At 40.0% G+C, this 27,877-nt stretch overlaps 1 protein-coding gene across 1 annotated transcript; it reads right to left on the bottom strand.

The window, feature by feature from the left end:
• Positions 1 to 957: 957 nt before the first annotated feature.
• Positions 958 to 27,877, bottom strand: kdm4aa (lysine (K)-specific demethylase 4A-a). The gene is made up of 23 exons (XM_083887920.1): positions 27,768 to 27,877; positions 25,079 to 25,242; positions 23,948 to 24,123; positions 23,748 to 23,862; positions 23,333 to 23,526; positions 22,244 to 22,293; positions 21,938 to 22,041; positions 19,641 to 19,778; positions 18,687 to 19,378; positions 18,040 to 18,230; positions 16,678 to 17,105; positions 16,490 to 16,595; positions 16,220 to 16,404; positions 15,032 to 15,236; positions 14,855 to 14,931; positions 13,657 to 13,712; positions 13,297 to 13,405; positions 10,889 to 11,077; positions 10,631 to 10,801; positions 9,518 to 9,637; positions 8,746 to 8,838; positions 6,704 to 6,840; positions 958 to 1,139 (listed from the first exon to the last, which is right to left on the bottom strand). Exons 2-23 carry the CDS (start codon positions 25,214 to 25,216, stop codon positions 1,037 to 1,039), a joined length of 3,777 nt encoding a protein of 1,258 aa, XP_083744046.1. The 5' UTR covers positions 25,217 to 25,242; positions 27,768 to 27,877; the 3' UTR covers positions 958 to 1,036.

Genomic DNA, 27,877 nt, shown 5'->3' with positions numbered 1-27,877 from the left:
ACAAATACAGGAATTGAGCAGGCGGAGAAGACCCAGCCCTTTGACAGAGCAGGTGAGCCACCAAGACCCTCAACGGGATCAAGGAATTAGCTGCTGATGTTGGACCTCGAGGAACAGCTGAAATTCCTCAAAGAACAACCCACAGAAGACGAGTTAACAGAAACACGGCAACTCTCCTCTCCTTACACCACGATCAGCTCTTTACAAAACATGCTTATACAGTAGGTAGGAATGTTGCCATTTAAGGTAAACTCAGCTTATCAAAAGCAAGCCAATGCATCAAGTCAGACTTCAAACTTGGCAGGTGACTTCCCCAGAGGCAAATTTGTCCTCAAATTCGTCCAAAAGTAGGAGCAGTGGGAAGCGACCGCCGAGACAAACAACAAAGGAGGCCATCCAGCAGCTCTTTTTGCCACCAACAAGACGTCAAGCTTTGCATGAGAATAGACTGCAGGCATTTGCCTCTACTTCCGAAGGATATTTACACCACAATCGCAATGGAGTGATGTTTTCTGTCGGCCAATCATGGGTGGAACCGCTCGACACCGCACCCTGACAGTGCCATTTTACTCTAGTACCCCAAGGGAAGAGGTTCCAAAGAATGGAACGGTTGAGGTGGGTCAAGAAACTGAAATGTGGTATTGGTTGAAAGAGTACGGTCTTGGTGTTACTAGACTAGGTCTGGTAAAAAAAAAAAAAAAAAAGAGCACCTACCTGGGGACTCACCGGCTCTGGTGGTAGTTGACGGCCTTTGGTTCCTTGTAGCGCTTCTCCAGCACCTTGGCTAACTTCGTTAGGGCTTAGTCGACCTTGGTACCACGTCAGGTCAACCATCCGAGCGACAAACGTTAGCTCAAACACTCGAGTGCAAAGCCATTTTAATACATTTTGACACGACACGTGTGAAACAACAGGACAAAACCTTTAATTACATAATTGTATCTTTAATAAGTGGCTTGGATTGTCTTTAACATGTAGCAAGTACGGCGGGCGTTATAGAATGAATACAGACGAAACGGCAGTGATGCAAATAGCTTTACTGAAACAAACTCATATACTTTACAAAAATGCTTGAATGAGAATCTGGAATCGGAGTAATTTCGTCTTCGGGTAGGATGAGCGTCAGGCGGCTCGTCCCCCTGTGTCAACAGGTAACGTTTTTTAAAATAGACTACATGACATTTACACGCCACAGGTTTCTGTGAAGGTACACACAGAACATGTTTTACAAAAAACGTAACTCCATAAAATAGAATAGAAAATCCCTCCCTGCACACATGTACAACCCTGTTCATAGTTGGCCAATCCAAGAAATGTATAAACCACTCGACTGATGAAAGCAGGGGTGTCGGACCTGCCTGTGACGTCACGCGTGTGTGTCGCTGCTGCGCCCTGTCATGTTTTTAATTCTTAAACCTTTGAAGCAGAACTTTGCAAGTCTCTACGGAGCTCCCCCCGCTAAAGGAGCTAACGCAGCTAACTGGCAAACGGTGCCGCGGCATGTTAACATGACGTTGCGCGCATCGCTTCCTTCAACAGCAGATTTATCTGCTTCTTTTTCGCTGGCGCTACCACGATGAGCGTCTAAAATAACGCTTACAGCCACCGCTACCTGGCAACGTGGGGGTTGCGCACTGTCGTACCATGAAGCAATTTCTGTTGAGGAGTCTGCGTCAGCCGGCCCTGATCTTGCAAGGCTGGTTTTCCACTAACAGACAGTAGGGGGCCGTTAACGCACGACGACTGACCCGGAAAAAGACGCGCGTCATGTTTACGTGACTCCCGTCTCTAAAGTAACGCTAACCTTTAAAAACAGAGGCACACAGTACACAGGTACGCTGGTTATTTGTAGCGCTGCTCTTTTCGTTTAATAAAAGGACTGCGCCAGTTCCACTGTAGGCGCGCTAACGTCGCTAATGCAGCTAACTGGTAAACGGTGCCTGGACTCCGGTGCCACGGCACGTAAACATGACGTCACGCGCGTCTTTTTCCGGTCAGTCGTCATGGAAACATCTTGTCTATCCGAGTAAACAAACATGTGACGGTGACGTTTGGGGAGACACGCGAGCGAGAGCAACGGCGCGTAGCAACGACGCGTAGCAACGACGCGTAGCAACGACGCGTAGCAACGACGCGTAGCAACGACGCGTAGCAACGACGCGTAGCAACGACGCGTAGCAACGACGCACACACGTGAACTTCACAGGCAAAACGGACGACGTGTCAAGGCTACATCTTCCTACTGACAAAAGTATCGTGATAGAGAGAGCGAGAGAGGGGCTTTTGTTATAGTCAGACATTTGTTATAAATGTACAATTAACATTCCCAGAACAGATCTGTCACTAATTATCAATGGCAACATAGCTATTCATACGTCCTCTAAAACTGGACTTAAATTTGTACAAAAAAAAAAAAAAAAGTGCAATGCACAACTTTCAGTGGAGTGAAAAACAAACAAAAAAACAAAGCGAGTCAAAAACCTGATTGAAATCTTTTTTTTTAAAGTCATCTCTATATATCGTAGAAAAAATAGAACATCATCATCATCATCATCATCATCATCTTCATCCTCTGCAGAATCACTGCAGAAACCATGTCTTTCTTTTCAGCACCTTTTCTTTTTTTTTTAAATAAATAGTCTGGTTAATGTACGTGTGAAAGCTATTATATTCTGTTCTGCTCGACTATATAAATGTAAAAGGAATGCAGTCAATAGTTAGGATATGGAGAGGTGGGGGACACTTAAAGAAATACTTCATGCATTCATCACCACTGGACACGACCACGGACGCGTATCAGAAGTCGTACGGAAAGAGATTTCCTTTAGACGAACAAAAGCAGCGACGGCATATATTAAAAACTTCTCAGTTAAAAAAAGTGTTTACTGACGTCTCCCAGCAAACCTGAATTATTTCTACACTGTAAAATGTTAAAAAGGTACGAAAAAGGTTTGGGAACGGCCCTGGTCGAAGCTGCTGTCGCTGAAGTCCTTTAGTTAGTGAGTTATCGGGCTGCCAAACGTCATCGATTACTGAATGAAATCATGAAAACAAAGCTCTCTGCATTTGCTGACATTTGTTCTTCAATCAATCAATCGGGGAGAATTGGGAAAAGTTGCGATACGATCATTTTTAAAGCAATCGCGAGACGTAATTGACGACTTTTAGAGAAAGAAAGTGTCTTAAAATCATTCTCATTCTGCTCAGAAAACCTCAGAAAACTCTGCACTCTATCATTTTCCAAAATTGATTAATCCGTCGCTTATTTTAACGGTTTTTCACGTCATCGTTTGGTTCAGAAAAAGGTCGGAAAAATCTCGATCATTCTTCCTCAAACGATTCAGTTTTTAGTGATTTCTTTGTTTTACGGAACAAAGAAACGAAGGAAATATTCACCATTTAAGAAGCAATCGCGAGTCATAATTGACTACTATTAGAGTAGTCAATTATGACCTGAGAACACGTCTTAGAAAACCTTGCCCTCCATAATTTTCTCGGTTCTTCGCGTCATCGTTTGGTTCAGAAAAAGTCGCAAAAATGCTGAAAAATCTCGATCGTTCTTCCTCAAACCCTAAATGATTCAGTTTTTAATGATTGAGGAAAATCTCTGACATTTAAGAAGCTGGAAGAATCAATAAACGTGTTCAAATTCTTTAAAAATCACTTAATTTCAAAGGATTATCAAAATTGTTGACGATTAATTTAGTAATCGAGTGATTGTTTCAGCCTGAAAAGAGCGACATGAAGCTAAGATTTAAGGAATATTTAAATGTTTTTTTTATATATATTTATATATACACAGAGGGTGTTATGATTTACTCATTAAACCAGGTTGATATTTTTATTTCGAAAACACAAAACCACTTCAAACGCCTCCTTGTTTCCCAAATATCAAGTTATAAAAATACAAAAACGTATGAAACAAATAGCTAATAAAGAACGGTGCTCGTCGTTTCTCAAAATGGCCGCCTCCGTCTTTTGTTGTCACGAGGAGTCTCGAAGTACAAACTTCCTGTCACATGATCCGTCACATGGTACAAACGTATTTAGGTGAAGTATTCCTTTAATGAAAAGGATCGTATCAGTGCAATTAGTTTACGTTTTATGCCTGAAGAGAATTTAAATTATTCCAACAGTTGCTTTGTTTCCATGATGTTTAGCGAGTAAATTGAGTTATTATCGTACGTCTCGGCTAGTTTTTTTTTGTCTTTAACAATGTAACTTATACGGAAATGCTTTTCTCCGACTGTGTTAATAACGTGAATAATAATAATAACAATAAGAAAACTAAGAAGAAGAGTTGCGTAGACGTTTCCGATACCAATACTAGAAGTGAAAATGCCTGCGATTCATAAACACTTCCCTTATTTTACCCTTAATATCACGTTATAAGGCTTTTATTTTTGTAATGGAGTTGTTGCTTGAACTTGAACTGAAAACATAGGCTTATATATTAGTAATTGTTAACGAATAACCAACTATAATTCCTAATTCATCGGCTCAGTTGTTTAAGACTCTTACGTACAGTCCTACATACTGTCCACAAGGGGGAGCTGGTATCTTTCTCGTTTTTCCAGGACCACATGATTTATTCATAACGATGTATTTTTGACATTTTAGAATGTTACTTTAATAAAACAACAAAACAGTACATCAGTGGTACACACGGTGGTACCATTGAAGTTTTATCCATGGCCGTGTTGCTACGGCGACTGTGTTAGCCAAATACTGTGGAGCTAACGGATTTATTAATTTAGTCTTTTAGTTACGGAACGCTTTTAAATGTCATTTATCGCACTTTTTTGGTTCGGTTATTGGTATCGTAGAGGGAAAAATCTCCTCGCGTTACGCTAGTTTTAGTAGTTTAAGAGATTCTGCCGCGTCGCTTGATTAGTTTTAAGACATCGTTTAAGACACACCGCCATCTTGTGGCAGCACTGAGCCTCTGACCAACAAAAACCTGGGCTGAAGTCGGTGGAGAAGTTAAAATAACGACAAATATATATATATATATATATATATATATATATATATATATGTATATACACATATACTTGCATAACAGACAGATGTCCAATATACATGACACGCTGACAAAACTGAAAACATTTCCTATGCTGGTTAAACGTCCTTTCCTACAAACCCGGGAGAATAATCTACGATTATAATCGCAACTGACCTGAAAACAGGTTTTTTAAACTTTAAAAGAGAGTGGGGTTTAATCTGGAGAGTGCACTCTGGTTATCGATAATGTCCATGTAAAGTAGTTAGAAATTGAGCATTTAAATTGTGGGTTATTCTCTTCAATCTAGTATTTTTGTATATATGTATATATATATATATATATATAAAAATATACACATATATATATATATATATAAAAACGTATGTTTACATATATATATGTATTTATGTAATGTATATGTGTATATGTATATATATATATACATATACACATATATATATATACACATATACACATATATACATATATATATATATACACACATATACACATATGTATATATATATATATATACACACAAAAGGTGTATTTAATAAAGCATTCTTCACACATGAAATGTGACAGGTATCGCAGGTGAAAACGTTTGGAGTTGAGATCAATTTATTATTATTATTACAATATATAATAAGAATTTAAACTCAATAAAACCCTCAAAAATAAAATTAAAATCAATTAAATCGAATATTTAGTACCTTCTCACCTTAAATTAAATATGTTGGAGACACAAGAAACGTGACTTAATTAACTAAATAAAGTCTGGAATTTTTCTCCTTCCGTTTCATAAAACGAGCAAATTAGGAAATACAAAAAAAAATCACTAATTAGAATAATCTTGAAGTACTTTAAAGAATAAATGGAACATTCTTGTACGAATGACGAAAAGTGAAAGCAACAGCTCTTCTTTAGGAGAACGAGGGAAGCAGAATGCAGCAAAGTTTGGAATCCTATCCTCGTTTTATCCCCCATGAAAGCCTCTTGTTGTCATGTATACACCTAATATACAACTGTGGTAATACCATGTAGTCATAGCCCCAGTTCTTTAACCCTTAACCCCCATTTTTTCCCCACCAACAAGGATGTTTTTTATGAGTCTATCATTCCCTGAAATAAAAAAAAACTGTTGATTTTCAGAAGTTATCGCTCATTACTACGAATAACAACACAATGAGGCTTTAAGTCAACCATTTCACTGTCATATATGAAGCGTTTGTCCTTTGATACCTGTCACGTTTCTTGTCATAGGCACTGATGGCAGCAAAAGAAATAACACACAACAACGATATTCTCCTTATAAACTCGGGGTTTAGGCTCCAGTGCACTCAAATATCTTTTTGCGGGTGTTTTAACTGTTAAATGCGACCTAATTGAACGTCAACGTCGCTGAGCGGAGTCCTATTAAATAAAACAAAAACACAGCTGCTTTTACCATTCAACGACAAAACAAAAAAACAGAACAGAATTCTCTTTGATGTATTAGAAAATAACGAGAAGTAAAAAGTAGAACAGTCTAAATCGGGGGCGGGGGGAGGGGGGGGTTTGAAGGAAGTCACGTGGGAGCTATGCTCTCTCTCGGCGGCTAACTGCTACGTTAAGGTACAGTGAGCACAGTTCAGTGTGTCAGTGCTGGTGTGTGTGTGTGTGTGTGTGTGTGTGTGTGTGAGCAGAGTGAGCGTTTACTCCATGATGGCTCTGTAGATCACAGGCTCGATGTAGTCGCCCCTGTAGCGCGAGTTGATGACTCGCTGCCTCTTGGACGCCTTGATGATCTCCTTCTCCTCAAAGATGCCGTCGAATCTCATGTCTGACGCTTTGGACTGCAGGGACACAGGGACACACAGGGAGACACGTCTTTACTGTCTTTTTTAAGAGTACAGCGAATGTGTTTCTGTTAGTGCTGTGCACCAAGTTAACGCGCGACGCGTTTCCATGACGAGTGACCGGAAAAAAACGCGCATGACGTCATGTTTACGTGCCGCGACACCGGAGACCAGGCACCTTTTACCAGTTGGCTCCATTAGCTCCTTTTAGTGCTGTTAGCGTGCCTACGTTGACGCATTATCGTTTGACAGCACTAGTTTCTGTAAAGGTTAATACTAGTGCTGACGCGTTTCCATGACGACTGAGCAGAAAAAAGACACTCGTGACGCCATATTTACGTGCCGCGACACCGGAGTCCAGGCACCATTTACCAGGTAGCTGCTTTAGCTCCTTTTAGCGCCGTTAGCGCGCCTATGTTGACTCCGTTGGCGCGTTAATGTTTGACAGCACTAGTACTATAAAGATTAATACTAGTGCTGGGCGTTGACGGCGGTTAACGTTAGCGCATGTTAACGCATGTTAAGGCATGAAGCGTTTCCATGACGACTGACTGGAAAAAGACGCGCATGACGTCATGTTTACACGCCGCGACACCGGAGTCCAGGCACCGTTTACCAGTTGGCTCCGTTTGCTCCTTTTAACGCCGTTAGCTTGCCTCCGTTGACGCGTTATCGTTTGACAGCACTAGTTTTTGTAAAGGTTAATACTAGTGCTGACGCGTTTCCATGACGACTGAGTGGAAAAAAGACGCACGTGGCGTCATGTTTACGTGTCGTGACACCGGAGTCCAGGCACCGTTTACCAGTTAGCTCCGTTAGCTCCTTTTAGCGCAGTTAGCGCGCCTACATTGATACCGTCAAACGCCGTTGGCACGTTAACGTTTGACACCACTAGTTTCTGTAAAGGTTAATACTAGTGCTGGGCATGTTAACGGCGTCAACATTAGCGCATGACGCGTTTCCATGACGACTGAGCGGAAAAAAGACACACGTGACGTCATGTTTACGTGCCGTGACACCGGAGTCCAGGCACCGTTTACCAGTTAGCTCCGTTAGCTCCTTTTAGCGCCGTTAGCGCGCCTACATTGATACCGTCAAACGCCGTTGGCATGTTAACGTTTGACAGCACTAGTTTCTGTAAAGGTTAATACTAGTGCTGGGCATGTTAACGGCGTCAACATTAGCGCATGGCGCGTTTCCATGACGACTGAGCGGAAAAAAGACACACGTGACGTCATGTTTATGTGACTCCCGATTGTTAAAATGAGTCTCCAAAGTAACACTAAACTTTAAAAACAGAGGCACGCGTATGCAGTAACACAGGTACGCTAGCTATTTGTAGCGCTGCTCTTTTCCTTTAATAAACAGACCACTCCAGTTCCACTGTAGGCGCGCTAACGGCGCTAAAGGAGCTAAAGCAGCTAACTGGTAAACGGTGCCTGGACGTCGGCGCCGTTAACGCCCGTTAACGCGCCCAGCACGAGTTAATACACCAGTATGTAGACACTCTTTCTCCTAAATGAAACTTTTAATGCTAAAATAGAACTATTATTGTTATAAATGTCAAATTATAGTCATTTATTTACATTCCTGAACAGAAATAAACAAGTTTTAGTGGTTAAAATGTTCTTCTCAGAGAAGAAACCCAGTGAGCAGCCTCAAATTTAAGTATTCAATCCAATCCAACTTTATTTATAAAGCACATAAATACATGAAACAAATAAAACATAGAAACGTGTGACCTAATAGACCGAAAGAACAAACAGTAAACAATCGGTATATTAAACGGGTGAATTCAGTTTGTTATTTGCCAAATAAACAAAGAGCATTTTTAGTTTCAAACACGTTTTTGAGAGTGTGTTTTCTGGTTTTAGATAATCTACGGTTTGGGTTTGTACTCACCAGTCTGGATTTGACTCTCTTGGGCAGCTCCTCGTCCAGAGTGTAGACGTCGTCTCTCTTGGCCGTGAGCTGTGACCCGTCCTCAAACTCCACCTGAGTTTCCACACATCATCAACATCATCATCATCATCAACATCATCAAATCATTATTAAGTCTTTTAAAAAAAGAGCGTAATACTTGATTGTTTAATTTATCAATAAATTTTTTTTTATAATTTAACGGTTTATCCACTGTGTTTTTCATCTATACTTTATGTGTCTATAGTTTTGTTTGTTTTTATAATACAATGACATTTAAGTATCTCTCTTTCTCCATGCAATTCATTCAAATACTTCTTACATTTGGGTAAAAATAAAAACTACACTTAATATACCTTTTTTTTATGTTAAAAAAAACCAAAAAACATTCTAAAATGTCAAAAAATATATCAGATTATGAATAAATCACATGGTCCTGGGAAGACTAGAAAGACACCAGCTCCCCCTTGTGGACAGTATGTAGGACTGCATGTAGATGTCAGTCCTGTAGAACATTATGGTCACATGTGATGAATTATAGTTGGTTATTCATCAACAAATACAGATATGAAAACATATGGTTTAAGTTCAAGTTTATGCAAACGAATCAGCCTTATTAAACACTTCAGAAAACAGAGGGATCTAAATACTGGTATGCTGGTAATTCTATTCTTTAGGTAAATGATCTTTGTATGAATCAAAGTGGAAAGAATAAAAAAAGAAGCCATGTGACACAAACAAACAATCTTCTTACCAGGTACATTTGGATGACGTGAGCTGCCACGAACTTGGCTCCGTACACCAGGCCGTCCGTCCATCGCACCTGAACCACTTCACCCTGGGGTGGAGGTCCAAGCTGAGCACAGTCTCTGTTCTAACAGGTCACACAGAAGAAGAAGAAGAGGCCTTACTCAGCAATAATACACTGTATTTATTAATATAAGTTATATTTACACTACTGTTCAAAAGTCACCTAGAAATGTCCTAATTTCTGAAGGAACGGCACTTTTTTTCAATGAATATAACACATTTTGAGAAAAACATAAAATTTTGAGAAAGAAAATAACATTTTGAGAATTATTTTTTCAAGAAAAAAATTAAATTTTGAGAAAATAAAAAAATAAAAAATATTACTTTTTTTTTTTATATATAATTTTTTTTAAATGTCCTTATTTTTGAAGGAAAATATTTTTTTCCCAATGGATATAACATTAAATTAATCATAAATAGACTCTATACATTGTTAATGGGGTAAACGACTATTCTAGCTGCAAACGTCTGGTTTTTAATGGAATATGTACTGTAATGTAATAGGTGTATAGAGGCCCATTTCCAGTGTTCTAATGGTCCATTGTGTTTGCTAATCGCTTTCGAAGGCTATTGGATGATTAGAAAACCCTTGAAAACCCTTGTGCAATGATGTTAGCACAGCTGAAAACAGTTTTTTGAATAAAAATCATTATTTCTGTGCATGTGTAGCAGATGTCGATAAATAAATGAAAATTTCACTGAGCAAAATGAATAAACATAAAATAATTAATAGTAGTAGAGAGGCCCAGTGGAGAAGTCGAGGAGGTAGCGGCATATTCAGCCTCCTGTTCCTCTCGTGCTGTGCTGATGTTTTCTTAAAGTCAATATATTTTGTGCAGAGGATACAGGAAAGGGCATAAATTGAAAGACTGATCTGAGGCTTATATGAAATGATGTCACATATAATACTACACAGGGACACACCCACATGTAGACTGTAGCAGGGGATCGAACCCCCAACCTTCTTCAGTCCAACGTGCAACTGCAACTTGAGAAAATGCTCCCGATCGTTCTGTTGATAATCATCATCATCTATCAATAAACTGGAGACACTCACCACGATGTCTTCAGGAAAGAGATTGTCGCTGAACGAGCCGTCGTCGAAGTTGACCTCGTAGAAGGTCTCCTTGGACAGCTGCACCACGTCGCACTGGTAGTAGCGGCCGTTCTTGTGCTTGCAGATCACCCGCTGTCCCACGGTCAGCTCGTGCATGGCCGCTTTGTTGCGCTGTAGGGGGACAACAACAACACTTACAGTACAACGCTTTCACTCGCAAACGATCGAATCCTCCTGCCACGTGGCTCCCCCGCGTACCTCGATCTGAGCCGGGCCTTTGTGACGACAGCAAGTGACGTGGACCACGAAGGGCCATTCGTCCGGCTGCATGAGGACCCCGGCGGCCTGTGCACAGGTGGGGTGGTAGGCGGTGGGACAGCGGCCGTGAGAGCACTGCACGCAGCAGCCGGACGCCTTCTTCATCCGCTTCTTACAGTAGTAACATTTCTGCGATCAGAGAGAGAAATCCAGAGCTCAGGAAACTGAAGCTGGTTTGAAATCAATCCACTAAAGGTGAATTTGTTTCTAAATACAATTCTATTACACCTTATTCAATTAATGTCAGTGTCATAAAATAATGTGTGCTTGTCTGACAACTCAGAGAAACAGAAAGAAACAATAAGACTCGACAGAAAAGGACCAGCGTAAACTTTTAATTATAATAATTCTAATCAAAATAATTGTTCATTAGTTACTGACTAGGGCTTGACGAGGCTAATCCTTTATTTTCTCTATTAATCTGTTAGTTGTTTGGTCAATAAAATGTTATGTTATGTCATTTTCCAAAAAGTTTTTCCCCCAAAAAGTTTTTTTTTCTTCCAAAGTTTTCAAAAAAATACATAAAAAAAACTTTCAAAAATATATATTTTTCAACTTTTTTTTCAAAAAAGCTTTTTTCCCCCAAACTCCCCCCCCCCACATTTTTTTCCCAAAAAGTTTTTCAGATTTTTTTTTTTAAAACTTTTTAAAAAATAAATATTTTTAAACTTTTTTTTCAAACATGATTTTTTCCCCCGTTTTCGAAAATGTAAGGTTTTTTTAAATTATTGTTCAACTTTTTTCCCAATAGTGTTTTCCCCAAAACGTTTTTTTTCTTGAAATGTTTTTTCTTGAAATGTTAAAAAAAAAAATTTTTTGGATGACATGCTATAGTATGACTTTTTTGTGAAACCATATCTATCAAGTTGTATTAAAAAAAATGTCATATGGAGCTAAGACACCAGGAAATATTTACATTTACAAAACTGAAAAATCATAAGAGCTTGTTTTTAATCTCAAACCAATGAAATTAAAAATAGTCAATCACCTTAATTAGGGTTTTCATCTCCACATAGAAAAAAAATTAATCATTGCAGGGCTGCGATGATTAATTGATTACTAGGTTAATCAAAGAGTAAGTATTATAACAATTAATTAATCAGTTTGAGTGTCTTTTAATAATTAAATACAAGCTCTCTTGAGTTTTCAGCTTCTTCCATATGGATATTCTCCGTTTTCTTTGCTGAAAACTGATTAATTTCAGTTGTAATTAGTAATTAAAACAATCAACACTGTGCGGACCATACAATTAATCAGCTCTCTTCAGTTTTCAGCTTCTTCCTTATGGATATTCTCCGTTTTCTTTGCTCCACATAACAAAGAAATCACGGAATTGATTAATATCCTGTTGCAGTTAGTAATTAAAACAATCAACACTGTGAATTAATCAAGAATATAATTAACAGAATAATCCATTATTATAAAAAAAATAACTGTTAGTTGCAGTCCTGATCTGCACGGTACCTGCTGGTTTTGGTCGAAAGCAGGCAAAATAATAATAATAATAAATAAATACACGACCGTTCCAAAGTTTGGGCTCACTTAGAAATAACCTTATTTTTGAAGGAAGAGCCCTTTTTTTCCAATGAATATAACATTAAATAAATCACTCTATACATTGTTAATGTGGTAAACAACTATTCTAGCTGCAAACGTCTGGTTTTTAGTGGAATATGTACATATGTGTATAGAGGCCCATTTCCAGTGTTCTAATGGTACATTGTGTTTGCTAATGGTGTTAGAAGGTAATTGGATGATTAGAAAACCCTTGTGCAATGATGTTAGCACAGCTGAAAACAGTTTTGCTGGTTCTTTGACGAAAGGGCAAAATTATTATTTTGAATAAAAATCATTATTTCTAATCTTGTCAATGTCTTGACTATATTTTCTATTCATTTTGCAACTCTTTTGATGAATAAAAGAGTGACGTTTAATTAAAAAAATAAAAAATAATAGACTCACCTAGAGCTGAAACGATTAATCGATTAATCAATTATTAATCGATTACTAAATTAATCGCCAACTATTTTGATAATCGATAATCGATTTGAAGCTTTTTTCATGAATAAAACAAGATTTCTGATTGTTTTAGCTTCTTAAATGTGAATATTTTCTTGGTTTCTTTGCTCCAAATAACAAAGAAATCGTTAAAACTGAATCATTTTGGTTTGTGGACAAAACAAGACTTTCGAGAACGTCGTCATTTCCAGGTTTGACAAACACCAATCAACATTTTTTTTAACATTTTCGGACATTTTCTGGACCAACCGATTCATCGATTAATCGAGAAATTGATCGACAGATTAATCGATTACGAAAAGAATCGTTAGTTGCAGCTCTAGACTCACCAGTTTAAATCTCTGCAGTGGGATTCCACTTAAATCCACAGGACTTCTTTCGGTGATGTTGACGAAGCGCGCTTCCAGCACAGCGAGTGCACACAGCACATGGACCCACCTGTCAAACACACACACGCAGCTTCAACAGGTGCTTCGATACCGTGGAGTAAAAAAATTATGTCTATGTCTAAGAATATGGCGTTGTAATGTTGATGTGGCACCACAACCGCACTAACAACATTAAAAACCCTCATCATTTAATAATGACTGCATATGACCTATATTCTAATGCTAAAGGACACTGAACTGCACTTCAGAGTTCAGTGTCTGTTCCTTTAAGATCGTTTGCTGATGACAGGAAACACTCACTTGCTGTTGTTGGCTCTTTGCAAAGCTCCGCCTCTCAGTGAACACAAGCAACAGTTCTGCAAAGAAACACAAATAAAAACATCAATCGACTGACAAACAAGGACAAGCTAAATCTCTACTAGTAATACAGCAAGAACAAAAAAAAAAAAGACTTGAAAAGTCACTGTCACTTTGGAGCAAAAAGACCTCAGTTCGACCAACTATGGAGTTTTAATAAAGAATAAAGTGGTAGATGATGAATGAGTGAATGAAGCTACCAGCAATAAACCAGACTGGACATTGTTGTTTTTTGTACCCTAGTCGTTTTTTTTTAACTTTAGTTTGACTTACATTACCGTTCAAAAGTTTGAGGTCACCTATGCCATTTGCTTGCGTTTTCCTTTAAAAGTCAGACTTTTATTCATCAAAAGAGTTGTAAAATGAATAGAACATATAGTCAAGACTTAAAAATAATGATTTTTATTCAAAATAAAAGTGTTTTCAGCTGTGCTAACATCATTGCACAAGGGTTTTCAAGGGTTTTCAAATCATCCAATAGCCTTCCAACACGATTAGCAAACACTGTGTACCATTAGAACACTGGAAATGGGCCTCGATACACCTATGTACATATTCCATTAAAAACCAGCAAGAACAGTCGTTTACCCCATTAACAATGTATAGAGTGTATTTATGATTAATTTAATGTTATACTCATTGAAAAAAAGTGTCCTTAAAAAATAAGGACACTTTTTTTATATATATTTTTTTCAAATTTTATTTTTCTCCTTTTTTTTCCTCAAAATGTTATTTTTTTCTCAAATTTTTTCTTTCTTTCTCAAAAGGTTATATTCATTGAAACAAAATGCCTTTCCCTCAAAAATAAGTACATTACATTTTTTATATATATTTATTTTTATTTTTTTTGTTTTATTTTGTTCTCAAAATGTTAATTCGTTTTCGCAAAAATTTAATTTCCTTCACAAAATGTGTTAATTAATTGAAAAAAAGTCATTTTCCTTAAAAAATATGGACATTTCTAAGTGAGCCCAAACTTTTGAACGGTAGTGTAAATATAGCTTTAAGACAACAACAAGTAATAAAAGTCACACCAAGTAGACTGGGTACTCAAAGTCAATATTCTGCTTTGACAAGTACTTGTACTTGGAAAAATAAGTGGTACTGGTCGACTATTTAAATTGGGTTTGTTGTCACTGACCTCAGTCATGGCGTTGGCCTTGCAGCGAGCACATTTCCATTCCTTGCTCACACTGGCTGGATCCACACCATAACAGCCTGTAACACACACACACACACGTTTGCAAACATGTGACACATACTACAGAGGGGTCAGTTTAGGTCAGTTTGGGTCAGATTGGGGTGTTGGTGTACTGACTGGTGTGGACGCGAACGCTGCACTGAGAGCAGCTGATGAGGAGGCTGGTTCCGTCCTCCTCCAGGTGAGGCGTGACGTACTGCTCCTCGCTCTCGGCGTCGTCCTCGGTGGTGGTGGTGAAGCACGTCTCGGGGATCAGGGGTTTGGTTCGCATGCGTCCGCCGGGCGCCATGACCGGACTGTTTGACGCGCTGGCGCGTTCGGTCTGTCCACAGGAGAAACACAGCACACACGGAGAGACATACAGCTCATTGATCATCATGGGATGTTCCTACAGGAATACATCACATTTTATTTACTGATGAACTACTGCAGCTGTACCATAGCTACAGTGAAACACAAAGGAGGTTTGGTTATGTTATGATGCTGTGTGTGTTGCTATGTTCTGCTAAGCTGTACAGGGCACAATGAATTCTCAAGACTAGGCATCCCTGAAGTGAAACACGCTGCCCAATGTTGAAAAACTACAAAATAATGAGACCAAAAAACCCCAATAATGTCTCAGAAAAAAACAGAACTATTCAGAAATGATGCTCTGAGAGTCCTGGTCTTAATCCTGTTAAACTTCTAAAGAAATATCTGAACTTGACAGTGGGAAGAAGCCACTTTTTGGCCATAATTGCTGCAAACAGTTGTGCAATAATATATTAATTATTAACGATACCATCATTTTTCTCCATTTGGGAAATAAACTACTTTAAGTCAGTTTCAAGTTCTTCCAGAGATGGCTGTGGGATCTTGTCCTTAGTGAAACATGCAGACAAATATCAAGTATATACACTACTTTTCAAAAGTTTGGGCTCACCTATACAATTTTTGTTGTGTTTTCCATTAAAAGTCAGACTTTTATTCATCAAAAGAGTTGCAAAATGAATAGAAAATACAGTCAAGACATTGACAAGATTAGAAATAATCGTCACAGAACAAACAAACTGTTTGCAGCTGTGCCAACATCATTGCATCCTTCTAACGCCATTAGCATACACCTATGTACATTAAACACCAAACTTTTGCAGCTAGAATAGTCTTTTACCACATTAACAATGTATAGAGTGCATTTATGATTCATTCAATGTTAGATTCACTGAAAAAAAGCGTCTTTCCTTCAAAAATAAGGACATTTCTAAGTGACCCCAAACTTTTGAACGGTAGTGTAGCTATGAAAAGACACCGTCGAGACGCGTTTACCTGCTGGTACGTGTGGAACAACAAGCAGATGGAGCAGTATGGCGGTTTGGAGCCCACGCGCTGGTTGTACTCCCTCTCCTTCTTCAGGTTTGGGGGTCTGCTCTGCCACAGGTGAGTCAGGGGCTTTGCCCAGTTCTCCCCTTCCAGGCCACCCTCCTCTACCGGAGGAGTCGCCTCTGTGGCTTCTGCACAACAACAACAACACAGGTGCAAGTCTTAGTTTCGGTGCAATTACGACGGGCATTGAACGCTTCGCCGATGGCGACATACCGTCATCGCTCATGCCGTCCTTAATGAGCGGATGGTGGCCCGGCAGCTGTCCGAGATCGGCCTCCGACTGCACCTCTCCCTCTTCGGTGGCCTCTTCCGCCACCTGCTGGAAAACAACGGCCACTGTACGCGTCAGCATCAATGCAGGAAGTTTGTTTAAATCTTAACCATCCGAGTCGACTACTCACTGCTTTGCCGTCTTGCACCGTCTCACTGTCGTCGTCGTCCTCCTCCTCCTCGTCCTCATCCTCCTCCTCTGTCTTTTTCTCCTCCTTGAGTGGGAGGACATCTCCCTCTCCGTAGTCTCCTTTGGCGTAGCTGTGGACGTGCAGGACGTCCGCGGGGCTCAGCGTCCTCTGGAACTGTTTCTGTGCCGGGCTGCAGGCGTTGTTCGGCGGCGACTCGACACCGCCGGCCACCATCTCCGAGCTCAGAGCCACCACTTGGCTCTCGACCGGCTCTGGAGGACAGACGTCTGCAGCTGGTTCTCGGCTCTTTTCCTTTTTTGAAGGGCTCCGTCGATTGGAGCTTCTCTTAGCACTGGCTTTGGACTGAGATTTCGTCTGCTGTTTGGCGTCCTTCTCCTTCTTCGGCTCTGGCTTGATGTTTACGGCGTCTGGGGAGGGGGAGGAAGAGAGAAATTGTTCAATTTCTGCAACGACTGATGCTGATAATACTTTTAGGTGAATGATTACAAAGCCACAGTTGGTGTCCATTGTGTGTAAGACACTCGGCTATGTTTGGACAGCTTTTCACCCAATTTGGTGGGATTAATGAAAATTAATACAAATCTGGGAACATTTTGCAAGATATATCCACCAATGGCAACACAGTCTAAAGCTATACATTGCTCTCATCACATAAATAATTTCCCACTATATGATATAAGACTTTTACACTTTAAAGTCTGCTTAAGTATAGTCTGAAATGATTTGTGCCTCATTTGACTAAAGCAACACTTTAAGTCCTTTTCCTTATCACAGAGTTACTTATGCTGTATTTACGCATGTTTGTTCTTCTCCACTAAAGACAATCTTAAAGGCGCCATATGTAAGAATGTGGCCAAAAACTTTTAGGTTTAAATTTTTTTTTTTTACTTTTGTAAAAAATAATAATAAATAAATAAATAAATAAATGTTAAAGGAAAAAAAAAAAAAGTTTTCTGACGTAACTGGCAACCCGTGGTTGCTCGGCAGCTGAGACTCTACTGACTGCAATGATTGGTAGACTGCAGTAGGTGGCGCCACATGCCAAAACATGATTTCAAAACATAAACATGATTTGCAGTCTGCAAAATATATTTTTTAACGCAAATATTTTGTCTGTACTGTTGTTGTTGGTGAGTTCAGTTTGTTATATGAACATTATTCCCGAGTCTCTGTGACATATTAGGAGGATTTTATGACCAGTTGCTTTAGATTTATTACATAATGCACCTTTAACTATAAAACAAAATGCCAACACTAAAAAGACCTGACATTTGAAGACAATCGGGTCAAAAGACACACTAGAAAATGCTCTCTGTCTAAAAACAGGACCTGAAGTAGTACCTTTTTCTGGCTTGACGGGGACTTTAGCTGGAGACTCTTTGCGCGACAGCCTGGCTCTCTTCGACTCCACCTCCTCGGCCTCCTTCACCGTCACCTCAGGTTTGACGTCGTCGGCTCCTTCAAGCTGACGCTTGGTCCCAGGCTGAGGTTTCGTCCCTGTCCGAGTCCTTGTCCCAGTCTGAGTCTTTGGGCTGATGAGTGAGAGACAGAGAGGACTCAAACTGTGAAACTTGTCAAGGTACAACCTTAAGTTCATTTTCTCAAGGAATCCAGTGGACATTTTAACCGTTCTCTGTGGTGTTTTCTTTTTCACTTTAAGAGCAGACGAGTCTTAAGGAATGTAACACAGCTGCCCTTGGATGTAGTTATAGTGCAACGCCAGTAAAGCACATCACAGATGTACAACTAACTAGAGATAGACTGATTCATCGAGCCAATATCTGCCACTATACAATGTAGGATCTCTATCTTCAAACTTTTGTTGAAGCCCAAGCAGGTCTGCATCACCTGTAATCACTATGTCAACTTCTGGTTTCGGGTCCAGGCCACAAAAAGAAGGTCTACAATTCACATCAACAGTAGAAAAACTAGTGTAAACTGTAAAGACACATTAAACGAATGATGAAACATTAAGTGTAAATCCAGACCTTTTGTCCTCCTTGATGGGATCAGCGATGTCCTCTTGGACGGGATCGACAATGTCTTCCTTGACTGGACCACTGTTGTCCTCTTTGATGGGATCAGCGATGTCGTCCTTGACGGGATCAATGATGTCCTCTTGGACGGGATCAGCAATGTCTTCTTTGACCGGACCACTGTCGTCCTCCTTGACCGGACCAATGTCCTCTTCCTGGACCAGACCACTGTTGTCTTCCTTGACTGTACCACTGTTGTCTTCCTTGACTGGACCACTGTTGTCCTCCTGGACCGGACCACTGTCGTCCTCCTGGACCGGACCACTGTCGTCCTCCTTGACCGGACCAATGTCCTTTTCCTGGACCAGACCACTGTTGTCTTCCTTGACAGGATCAGTGATGTCTTCCTGGACCAGACCACTGTTGTCTTCCTTGACAGGATCAGTGATGTCTTCCTTGACCGGACCACTGTCATCCTCCTGGACCAGACCACTGTCGTCCTCCTGGACCGGACTGTTGTCCTCAGCTTCTTTTGAGGCCTGCGTTTGCTCTTCTTTCAGAAACTCTGCAGCCTCTGGCGTGGGTTTGCAGTGATCGATGGGTGCCGTGTCTTTCCCCGCTTTCCATAGCTTGTAGCGGTCGGGCTGAAACTTGCGTACGAACACGTCCATGGAGATCTTCACAGAGTCCTGGCGGCACGAACACTGAAAGGAAAACAGGGAAGAAGACTTTACTCCAGGATTGAGTCATACTGTTGTACTGGGACTAGTTCAAAAAAGTGCTTTAAGAAAAAGCTGTATTTTATATTTTTGTTGTTGTGCTTGGCAGTATATTCTCGTGAGTAATTCTTAAGATATTCTGGTTTATATTTGAAGCTTTGAAAACGCCAAAGTTCTCCAGCAGTGCATTCAAAATACAAGTTTTTTTGCATGGGATTAATCACTAAATTAACATTTTTTTTTTTACCAGTGTTGCCTGTTTGCCATAATCGATCCATCGCTTGGTGGCAAAGTTGGTGGACTCGGCACAGTTGAACCCGTGGTTGAAACCGGCGTGATAAGCAAACGGGAAGGTCACGACAAACTGTCCCGCGTCCTGATTGACCTGAAGAATAAAACAACACACACCATTAATGAGGGCTGTGAATTTAAAGGTGAATCATGTAATAAATCTAAAGCAATGGCCATAAAATCCTCCTAAAATGTCACAGAGACTCAGGAATAATGTTCATATAACAAACTGAACTCACCAACAACAACAGTACAGCCAAAATATTTGCATTACAGTTTTCTCCATTGGTTTGGCTCATTTCTTGGAACCGTAATTACATTCTCAAAACTCTAAGATCGTTTGGCACAACAGTCTTACAGTTCAGCACAACACCATAGTTCACTTGCAAAAGCTCATATCTCTCTCAAAACTGTTCACTCATGCTTCAAAACTAAATTCCTTTAGTCAGTGTCAACAAAATGCAAGAGATCCTTCTCAATTGGTTTGGCTCATTTCTCGAACCAGACCGGACGTTCTCCATGCTCTTGGTGCTTTTGACAAAATAACCTGGATGGTTCAGCTGCAAAAGCTCATATCTCTCCAAAAACAGTTAATTCATGTGTCAAAACTCAATTTCTTTCTCATATAAATAGTCAGTGCCCCCAAAACCAATTGTCCCTCTGGCATTGTGTAAGCACTGCAAGTCAAAATGTTTAGATGTTTTGTCACTGTGGCAGAGGACCAATGAAATATCCCTCATGTCCACCTCTCAGTCTTAGCCCTGTCCTTCATTGACAAGGGTTACTGTACTAGTTTTTTAGTCATGCGAACAGAATACAATTGTGATTTTTTTTTTTTAGGATTTTATGGTAAGAGTACCCTCCAAGGTTTGACATCACACATTGCACTCATACTGCTGAGGAAATTGTGACCATTTTTATTCACAAATATAAACTAACTTCCATACATCAGAGTAAAAATATATATAGAATATATACAATATACTGTCATATAAACACATAAACAAAATTAAGCTGGAGATTCAAAACTAACATTTCTTGAGGGCATTTCTGTCCTCACCCTCGACCTCCTGACCATCCACACTCTGCTGTCTGTCTGGCCACAGATTCTCATCCACATCACAGAATATATTCTCCTTTGTGACGCAATGAGGGAAGAAACGCTGTGCATGTCACAACCAACGCCTGCACTGACCTCCTGTAATATCATTGCATGGAGCAGGGACCTCTGATTTTGAGCCTGATGCTCATACACTTTCTCCCAGCAAGCTTTTCAAGAAGAACTCTTCAATAGGATTGAGGAAAGGAGAGTAAGGTGGTAGGAACACCATGACCAACCTTGGATGAGTAGTGAACCAAGCCCTGATGAGCTGCCCACAGTGGAAATACACATTGTCCAACACAATTGCACACTTTGGCAGGTGAGGCCCTACCAGACCTCTCATTTTCAGGGATCAAATCAGAATGAAGGTGGTCCAAGAAAATGAGGAGCTTCTGTGTAATTGAGGTCAAGGTGAAAATAGGACTTTGCCAACAAAGGAGGAGTTTCACACATCTTAGTTGACAGATCAGATTAGAGGATGTGTCAATTATGATACATTTATCAAATGTTCCAAGAGATTCATATATGATTTTCATGGTATTATGTATCTTGACTCATTTTAACAATTGAACAGACTATTATGCAAGTGATGACTTACACAATGAAATGATGCTGACATGTTTTGCAGAGAACAACCATTAGACTGAGACTTCGACAATCAGTTTAGATCGACAAGATCTTTTCACTTGGAAACTGTGCTAAATGAAGGCTAACTCTGCTAACTGTGTGCTACAAGTACTTAATCGTTTGCAAAGATGTCTAAGACGATTGCAATTTGATAAATGATTGAGAAATGCAATTCTGTTGTGGACAACTGCAAAGTGGTTTGGAGATTTGTCCATGTTGTTTTGAGAATGTAATTTCTGTTTCAAGAAATGAGCCAAACCAATGGAGAAAAACTGTAAAAAAAAATATTTTGCAGACTGCAAATCATATTTATGTTTTGACATGTGGCGCCACCTACCGCAGTCTACCAATCATTGCAGTCAGTAGAGTCTCAGCTGCTAATCAACCATGGGTTGCCAGTTACGTCAGAAAACGAAACCTAAAAGACCTCTGTATTTTGAATTTGAATGTAGTAACTGTTTTTGGCCACATTCTTACATATGGCACCTTTAAGTAAACAAAAACAAAAAAGGGAGGCGGCTCACCTTCTCAAATGGAATGCCGTATTTCTTCAGGATTGAGGGTGATATTAATGTCATCTTGTGGCGCAGGAAGGCTTCACAGCTCTGATTGTTTCCTGGAAAGAAACCTGAAAATACAGAAAACCATGAACATCATCATTACAAACTATTTGGTGGAACACGTACACACGTTTGCCGATGTCGATTTCCAAAAACTTCTAAGAGACCCGTAGCACCCATTCAATGAAATTAGAGAATCAGCAGGGTGAATAAAGTTGGCTAGTGTTGCAATGAATCTATGGAGAACCCACTGACATACATATTACATACCCTTGGCAAGTCGTTCCAGTCTTTTCCCTTGCTCTGGTGGAACCACATACCTGAGGAGCAACAAGTACAAATACGTCACCACGCATAATGGCAATAAAGCTAACGTCGCCTCCTCTTTAATAAGTACTTTACACTGTTTTTAATGAATTTGCGTCTTTATACCAAGTACCACCTGGGAAAATATTGAGCTCTTGAAGTAACAGCATTATCGCCAACATTAAAATACAGGAGGCTGGAGCAAGGTGGAATACAAACTACCTGAACTGGAAATCACTGACAACAGGAGGACGCTCTAACAGCTCAAATATAATTATACGGTACTGAATCTATGTTTTCACTTCATTTCTAATATTATTTGCCAGAAACACAAGTCTGTCTGTGAACTTCACATCCCATGTTTGAAATAATATCAAATGTCTAATAAAACGTGACAGTGCTATTGTATTTATATGAGAATGAAGAACTGTAAGGCCTCATTCTGTCCTGAGAAATCAAACACTCTAAACATGTGCCCTGAATTTTTTTCTGTGACCACATGAGACCGAGTCTGGCTTCCTTCACCCTTTACTCAAATTTCCTGACGTCATATTTGTTGTTTGGGAATGTGACCCACTTTTTAAAAGATGGCAAACTGTTGAAACCCAAATCACAACATCACTTGTGGCATGAGCAAGTAAACTTAGTATATTTTATGCATATTATTTTAAACATGTACACATAAATCTGAACTAAAAAAAAAATTTTCTGTGAGGATTTAACATCCTTGAATGTGTTTAATTTCTAGTGTTAAATTAAACTAGAAAGCAGCTTTGAGACCCTTTGAAAGTACTTTATAGACAAAATATACAATTACTAACACTGTGTGCACATGTGTCTGAAGTCTATGTGTGGTGCTGTTTGAGCAAGTGACAGTTGGAGAGAGAGTCAAAAGAGCAGATTGAAAACGAATTCCTACTCGCGCTGCTGTAACATGAAACAAAATCTTAAAAATAGGAGTACAAGAAAATGTGTGATGATCAGTGTTGAGCAGTGGCTACAAATAAATTGGGTCAAATGGGAGAGTCGAGTGCAGGTTGTGTTTAACTGTACCAGGATTTGGGCTCTCCAAAGTGCAGGTAGTTGATGCTGTACAGATCCATGTCCTCAGTGTGCCACGCAAAGGCACTTTTCCACATCCCAAAGTACAGGTACGGCGTGTTGACGCCTTTGATCTTGATGCCACTCTCACTCTCCACGGTGTCCAGAATGGTGTTGAGGCCGCCTATGTTCCATTCGGTGACATCCTGCGGAGGAGACAGTAGGATAAGGCCATAATACCTTTATGCTTTCATTTTTTCCCCCACTGTTAAAAAGCTGCCCCTAAGTTTTCAAACTAAAATGGAGCCAACGGCATTTTTAAAGCTCGTCCTTGTAGCAGATGTGATGTGTTTTTAAAGTGAAAACAGAGCAGTGTGGATGTGGCACAGCAGGAAATGAAATGTTGAAAGTGTTAGAAACCACTCACAGGATCGTACAGCGTTCCACTAACATCAGCCCCATACAGCGGTGGATTGAAGGTCAGGTTCTTCCAGAACTTCCTCTCCAGCTCATCCACATCCACATATCTGGGGTTGCAGAACCTAGAAGGAGAAACTTTTCTTTGAGCTTCTCAGAAGAAATAAAATCTGGTGTATCATAATTTCACAGGAAACATTTTCAACTGACTTGTCCAAGTTTGAGGTTTTGCGGAACTCGTGGACGGTCATGGGTTTCTTCTGGATGTTGTACTGCGTGAACAGGCCCGACTGACCCGTCACCACCTGCTGAATGGGAGCAGGAATCACCAGGTCATCGATGTCTTCGTACGTCCGCCTGGGTTTCCAGCCTTTAGGTGGAATAACCTGCAGGAGAGGGAGCGACAGAAACAATAAATATATGAGGACTGCACGCATCATGAACAAATGAAAGGATGGTCTTAGTCTAAGTCAGAGTAGGCGGTTATTACGCCTGTATACAGCGTATTTGGAGCCCTCTCTTGATTCTGTCAAGGTAACAAGAGCGTAAAGTCTCGTTCTCCATCACAGTGTTTTCCAAACCTTTCATATCGGGACCCACTTTTAGAAAATGGCAAACTATTGTGACCCAAATCACGGCAATTAATTACAACGAGAGCAAACTCGTGGAATAGCAATACTATCGCGTTCGTCAAATAATTTCCAAGAGATGCATTATATTTAAAGCACACATAAGACATAAATCTTAACGCTGCAACCAAAACATTTGAACAATAAAACCAAAGAAAAGCTGCTTATTGCTTCTACGAATTACGCTGACTTTGACTGTTAATTACATTTTTTTGTCCACGTTTACAACAAAGTAATGCAGATAATGTTTTTAATTACAAAGTGAATAAAAAAAGTGCAAACTTTACTCTCTGCTCTTCTTCAGTATTGACTGTATATTGTCCTTTTCTTTCTATGTTGTAACGATTGCGCACCACCTCATTGATGCTCCATGATGACTTCATGTGATTTTTTCATTCCCCCTTACTCATTTTCCTTTCACCGTAGACCTTGTGTTAATTTATTAGCAGTGAGGCTGCGACAAACGGAATTAAGTGAAATTCTCGCTAGTTAATTAAATTTGCCCTTGATAAGCAAAGGCCTGGAAATGAATTAAAGCCAGAAAACTATGAATTGCTTCTGTGTTATAATAACGTGTTTTAAAGTGTCGTCTGGTTCAGTACGGTCAAATCTTAACTTCCAACTCCCAACTGTTGTGATTGATTTCATGGAAAACAATCCATCAATACAGGACATTATATAACAATCTGATGAATCCACAGATGCGACTCACTTTTGCCATTCCAGCTTTGTGAGCTCCTTGTGACTCCATGTAGGCAATGTAGCGGCTGAAGTCCTTGAACTCCTCTTTCGAGGGAGTGAACGTCATCACCTTGGAGGCGACGGCTTGGGCTTGCGCGTCTGTGGTCATCTTGTCCGGATAGTTTGACGTCAACTCTGTTGGAAAACACAAAGACAAGATTGTGGACACGTAGGTTACGCTGACGGTTAAAAGGTTTGACTGTAAAAGCAACATCTTTGTCAATAGAGGGTTTTCACGGCGCGTCATCAAACCGGAAGTCGCCATCTTGGAGGTACTCCGCAGGTAAACAAAGCGCACTCAAGCAGATCCTGAACGAATGTAAATTATGAATTATTGCCGTGTTTTTGGCTGTACCAATCGGCCATTTGGAAAAGCATTTGGACTTTCATAGACTACCATAAGTTATAACAAATCAGGGAGAACAATGTCAAAAGTTATCAGAGGAAAGGAGGCGCTTGTGCTTGTACGAAGCTAAACCTGGATCTAAGAGGCAAAAATCTGGACAACATCCAAATTTGTTCGGCCCATTTCTTGTCGGGTAGGTGAATTGTTGATAGCAGCGGCTCTTAACCCTTTTAGCATCATAATAATAGATATATTTATATACTTTCAGGGGCAGTTCGAATGATTAAAGGTGCATTATGTAATAAATCTAAAGCAACTGGCCATAAAATCCTCCTTATATGTCACAGAGACTCAGGAATAATGTTCATATAACAAACTGAACTCACCAACAACAACAGTACAGCCAAAATATTTGCATTAAAAAAATATATTTTGCAGACTGCAAATCATGTTTATGTTTTGAAATCATGTTTTGGCATGTGGCGCCACCTACCGCCGTCTACCAATCATTGCAGTCAGTAGAGTCTCAGCTAACGAGCAACTACGGGTTGCCAGTTACGCCAGAAAACGAAACCTAAAAGACCTCGGTATTTTGAATTTGAATGCAGTAACCGTTTTTTGGCCACATTCTTACATATGGCACCTTTAAAATTGCACAAAGTACGAGGAGTTATGGTAATTTGAAATATACATGCGCCGCCGTGTCACAGGTGATTCCTGTGGTTGTAAAAGGGTTTAATTTTCTAGTGTGATGATTATAATAATATAATTTATGTAGTGTACAGTGTATATAAATATAGACTGTGGTCTGTGGACTAATGCATCAAACTGTGGGTCCTTGAAATGAAAGACTCTTGGCTAACATCACACCTTGGGTGTTCATGATATCATGCAGTTAAGGTTAGGTTGAATAAAGACGTTATTGACAATATCAGGATACACAATAGGATCTGCACCACCAATAAACCGTAACTAACTGCGGACCAAGTCCTTCTCTGTATGCCTTTGCATCCATAATGCGTTTTGAGGAGCTTTTCTGTGGTTTTGGACATTTATCCATCAGTTTTTAGCTCAGAGTACCTGAAATGCCCCGAAACGCCACAGAGGTGAAAACCCTCAATAGCGTCAACTATAGTAGATGTGTGAACCTTTCACAATCTCACGATTAAATTCCGATTCCACTGAATCGTATAGCATTAGCAAGCAAATCCACAAAAGAATGTTTACATTTATTTAAGCTAAAGAATCCTTGCACAAGAATCCTGGGTTTAAACTGAAAACGTTATGCGAGTGTGTGACATACTTTAAACTCAGTTGTAATCATAACATTGCACCATTACTATGCTGTAACGGTGCAGGTCTTTTGAAATTAAACTGGCTATGTCAATGAAAAATTAAGCAATGTTTGAAATAATTGGATATCTCAATAAGATAGCAAGCCAGTACTGTACATATTCTGGAAACTTAATGTCTATAATGTACATTCTTATTGTTAATTTATTATTTATTTACTTTTTCTATATTGTACTTTCATATACGTAGAAATGCATAATAAATAAAGTTATTTATTAACTTTATCGTTACTGTCTTTGCTGCTAGGACAATGTAAATTCCTCCACTATGGGACGTATCTTATTCTTCTTATCTTGTAAACAATGCAACTGAGAAGATAAATAAAAACAGTTGCGGGAGTTGTCAAAATAACTCAAGTTTCATACATATAAGATATTATTATTACAACTATTGTGGTTTATCAAGACGACTTTGTACTGTGTTCGTAATGTAGTGTTGTACTTTGCTAGTAGTAGCTTGAAAACATAGCCAAAATTGGGGGCGGGACGTGAGGCAGGTTGGTTTCCGCTCCTCGCGCTGTGATTGGCTGAACGCCACGTCGGTCTGACACTGTGGACCAATGACAGCGCCGCTTCTAGGAAAGGAGAAAAAAAAAAAAAGATTCCGCTTGTCCGCTAGCTTACAATGCTATGTTACGAGATCGATAACTAAAACTAAAAGTGTGTTCAACAAAAACCAAACCACTGTCGCATTCACGAGTTCACGGAAGTGCGCGGCATTTCTACACTCGACGTGTGCGGCCTCGTCGCAGCGGACACCGGTTTACGGGGAGCGGGCGCGACCGCCGAGTGTGTAGCGGAGTGCGGGGATGTGACAGCTGCCTCCCTCCGCTCTCTCCGCTCGGCTTCGGCTAGCGCGACTAGCCAAAGAGAGAGAGAGAGAGCGCGAGCGTCACTTTGAACGCGCAAAGTTGCTGCGACAAAAAAAAAACCGAGGAGCGACAAAAGTCACAAACACTCACTCAAGTGTCGACGACTTGTTTCCAGTGGCGCAGGGTCACAGGTAGAAGAGTAGAAACACCGACATCATCACTTCGAGTGGGGAAGACAGTCCTCCATTATTCCAGTGACG

Source organism: Microchirus variegatus, assembly GCF_963457635.1.
Source record: "Microchirus variegatus genome assembly, chromosome: 4".
Lineage (NCBI taxonomy): Eukaryota > Metazoa > Chordata > Actinopteri > Pleuronectiformes > Soleidae > Microchirus > Microchirus variegatus.
This window is presented reverse-complemented; position numbering and strand designations above follow the sequence as displayed.

Excerpts from the sequence above, each read along its gene's own strand:
- kdm4aa (XM_083887920.1), bottom strand. The coding sequence starts at position 25,216 with ATGACCACAGACGCGCAAGCCCAAGCCGTCGCCTCCAAGGTGATGACG. Across the intron at positions 24,124-25,078 it reads ACAAAGCTGGAATGGCAAAA|GTTATTCCACCTAAAGGCTG; the intron begins GTGAGTCGCATC and ends CCTCTCCTGCAG. Across the intron at positions 17,106-18,039 it reads CCCCGTCAAGCCAGAAAAAG|ACGCCGTAAACATCAAGCCA; the intron begins GTACTACTTCAG and ends CCCCCTCCCCAG.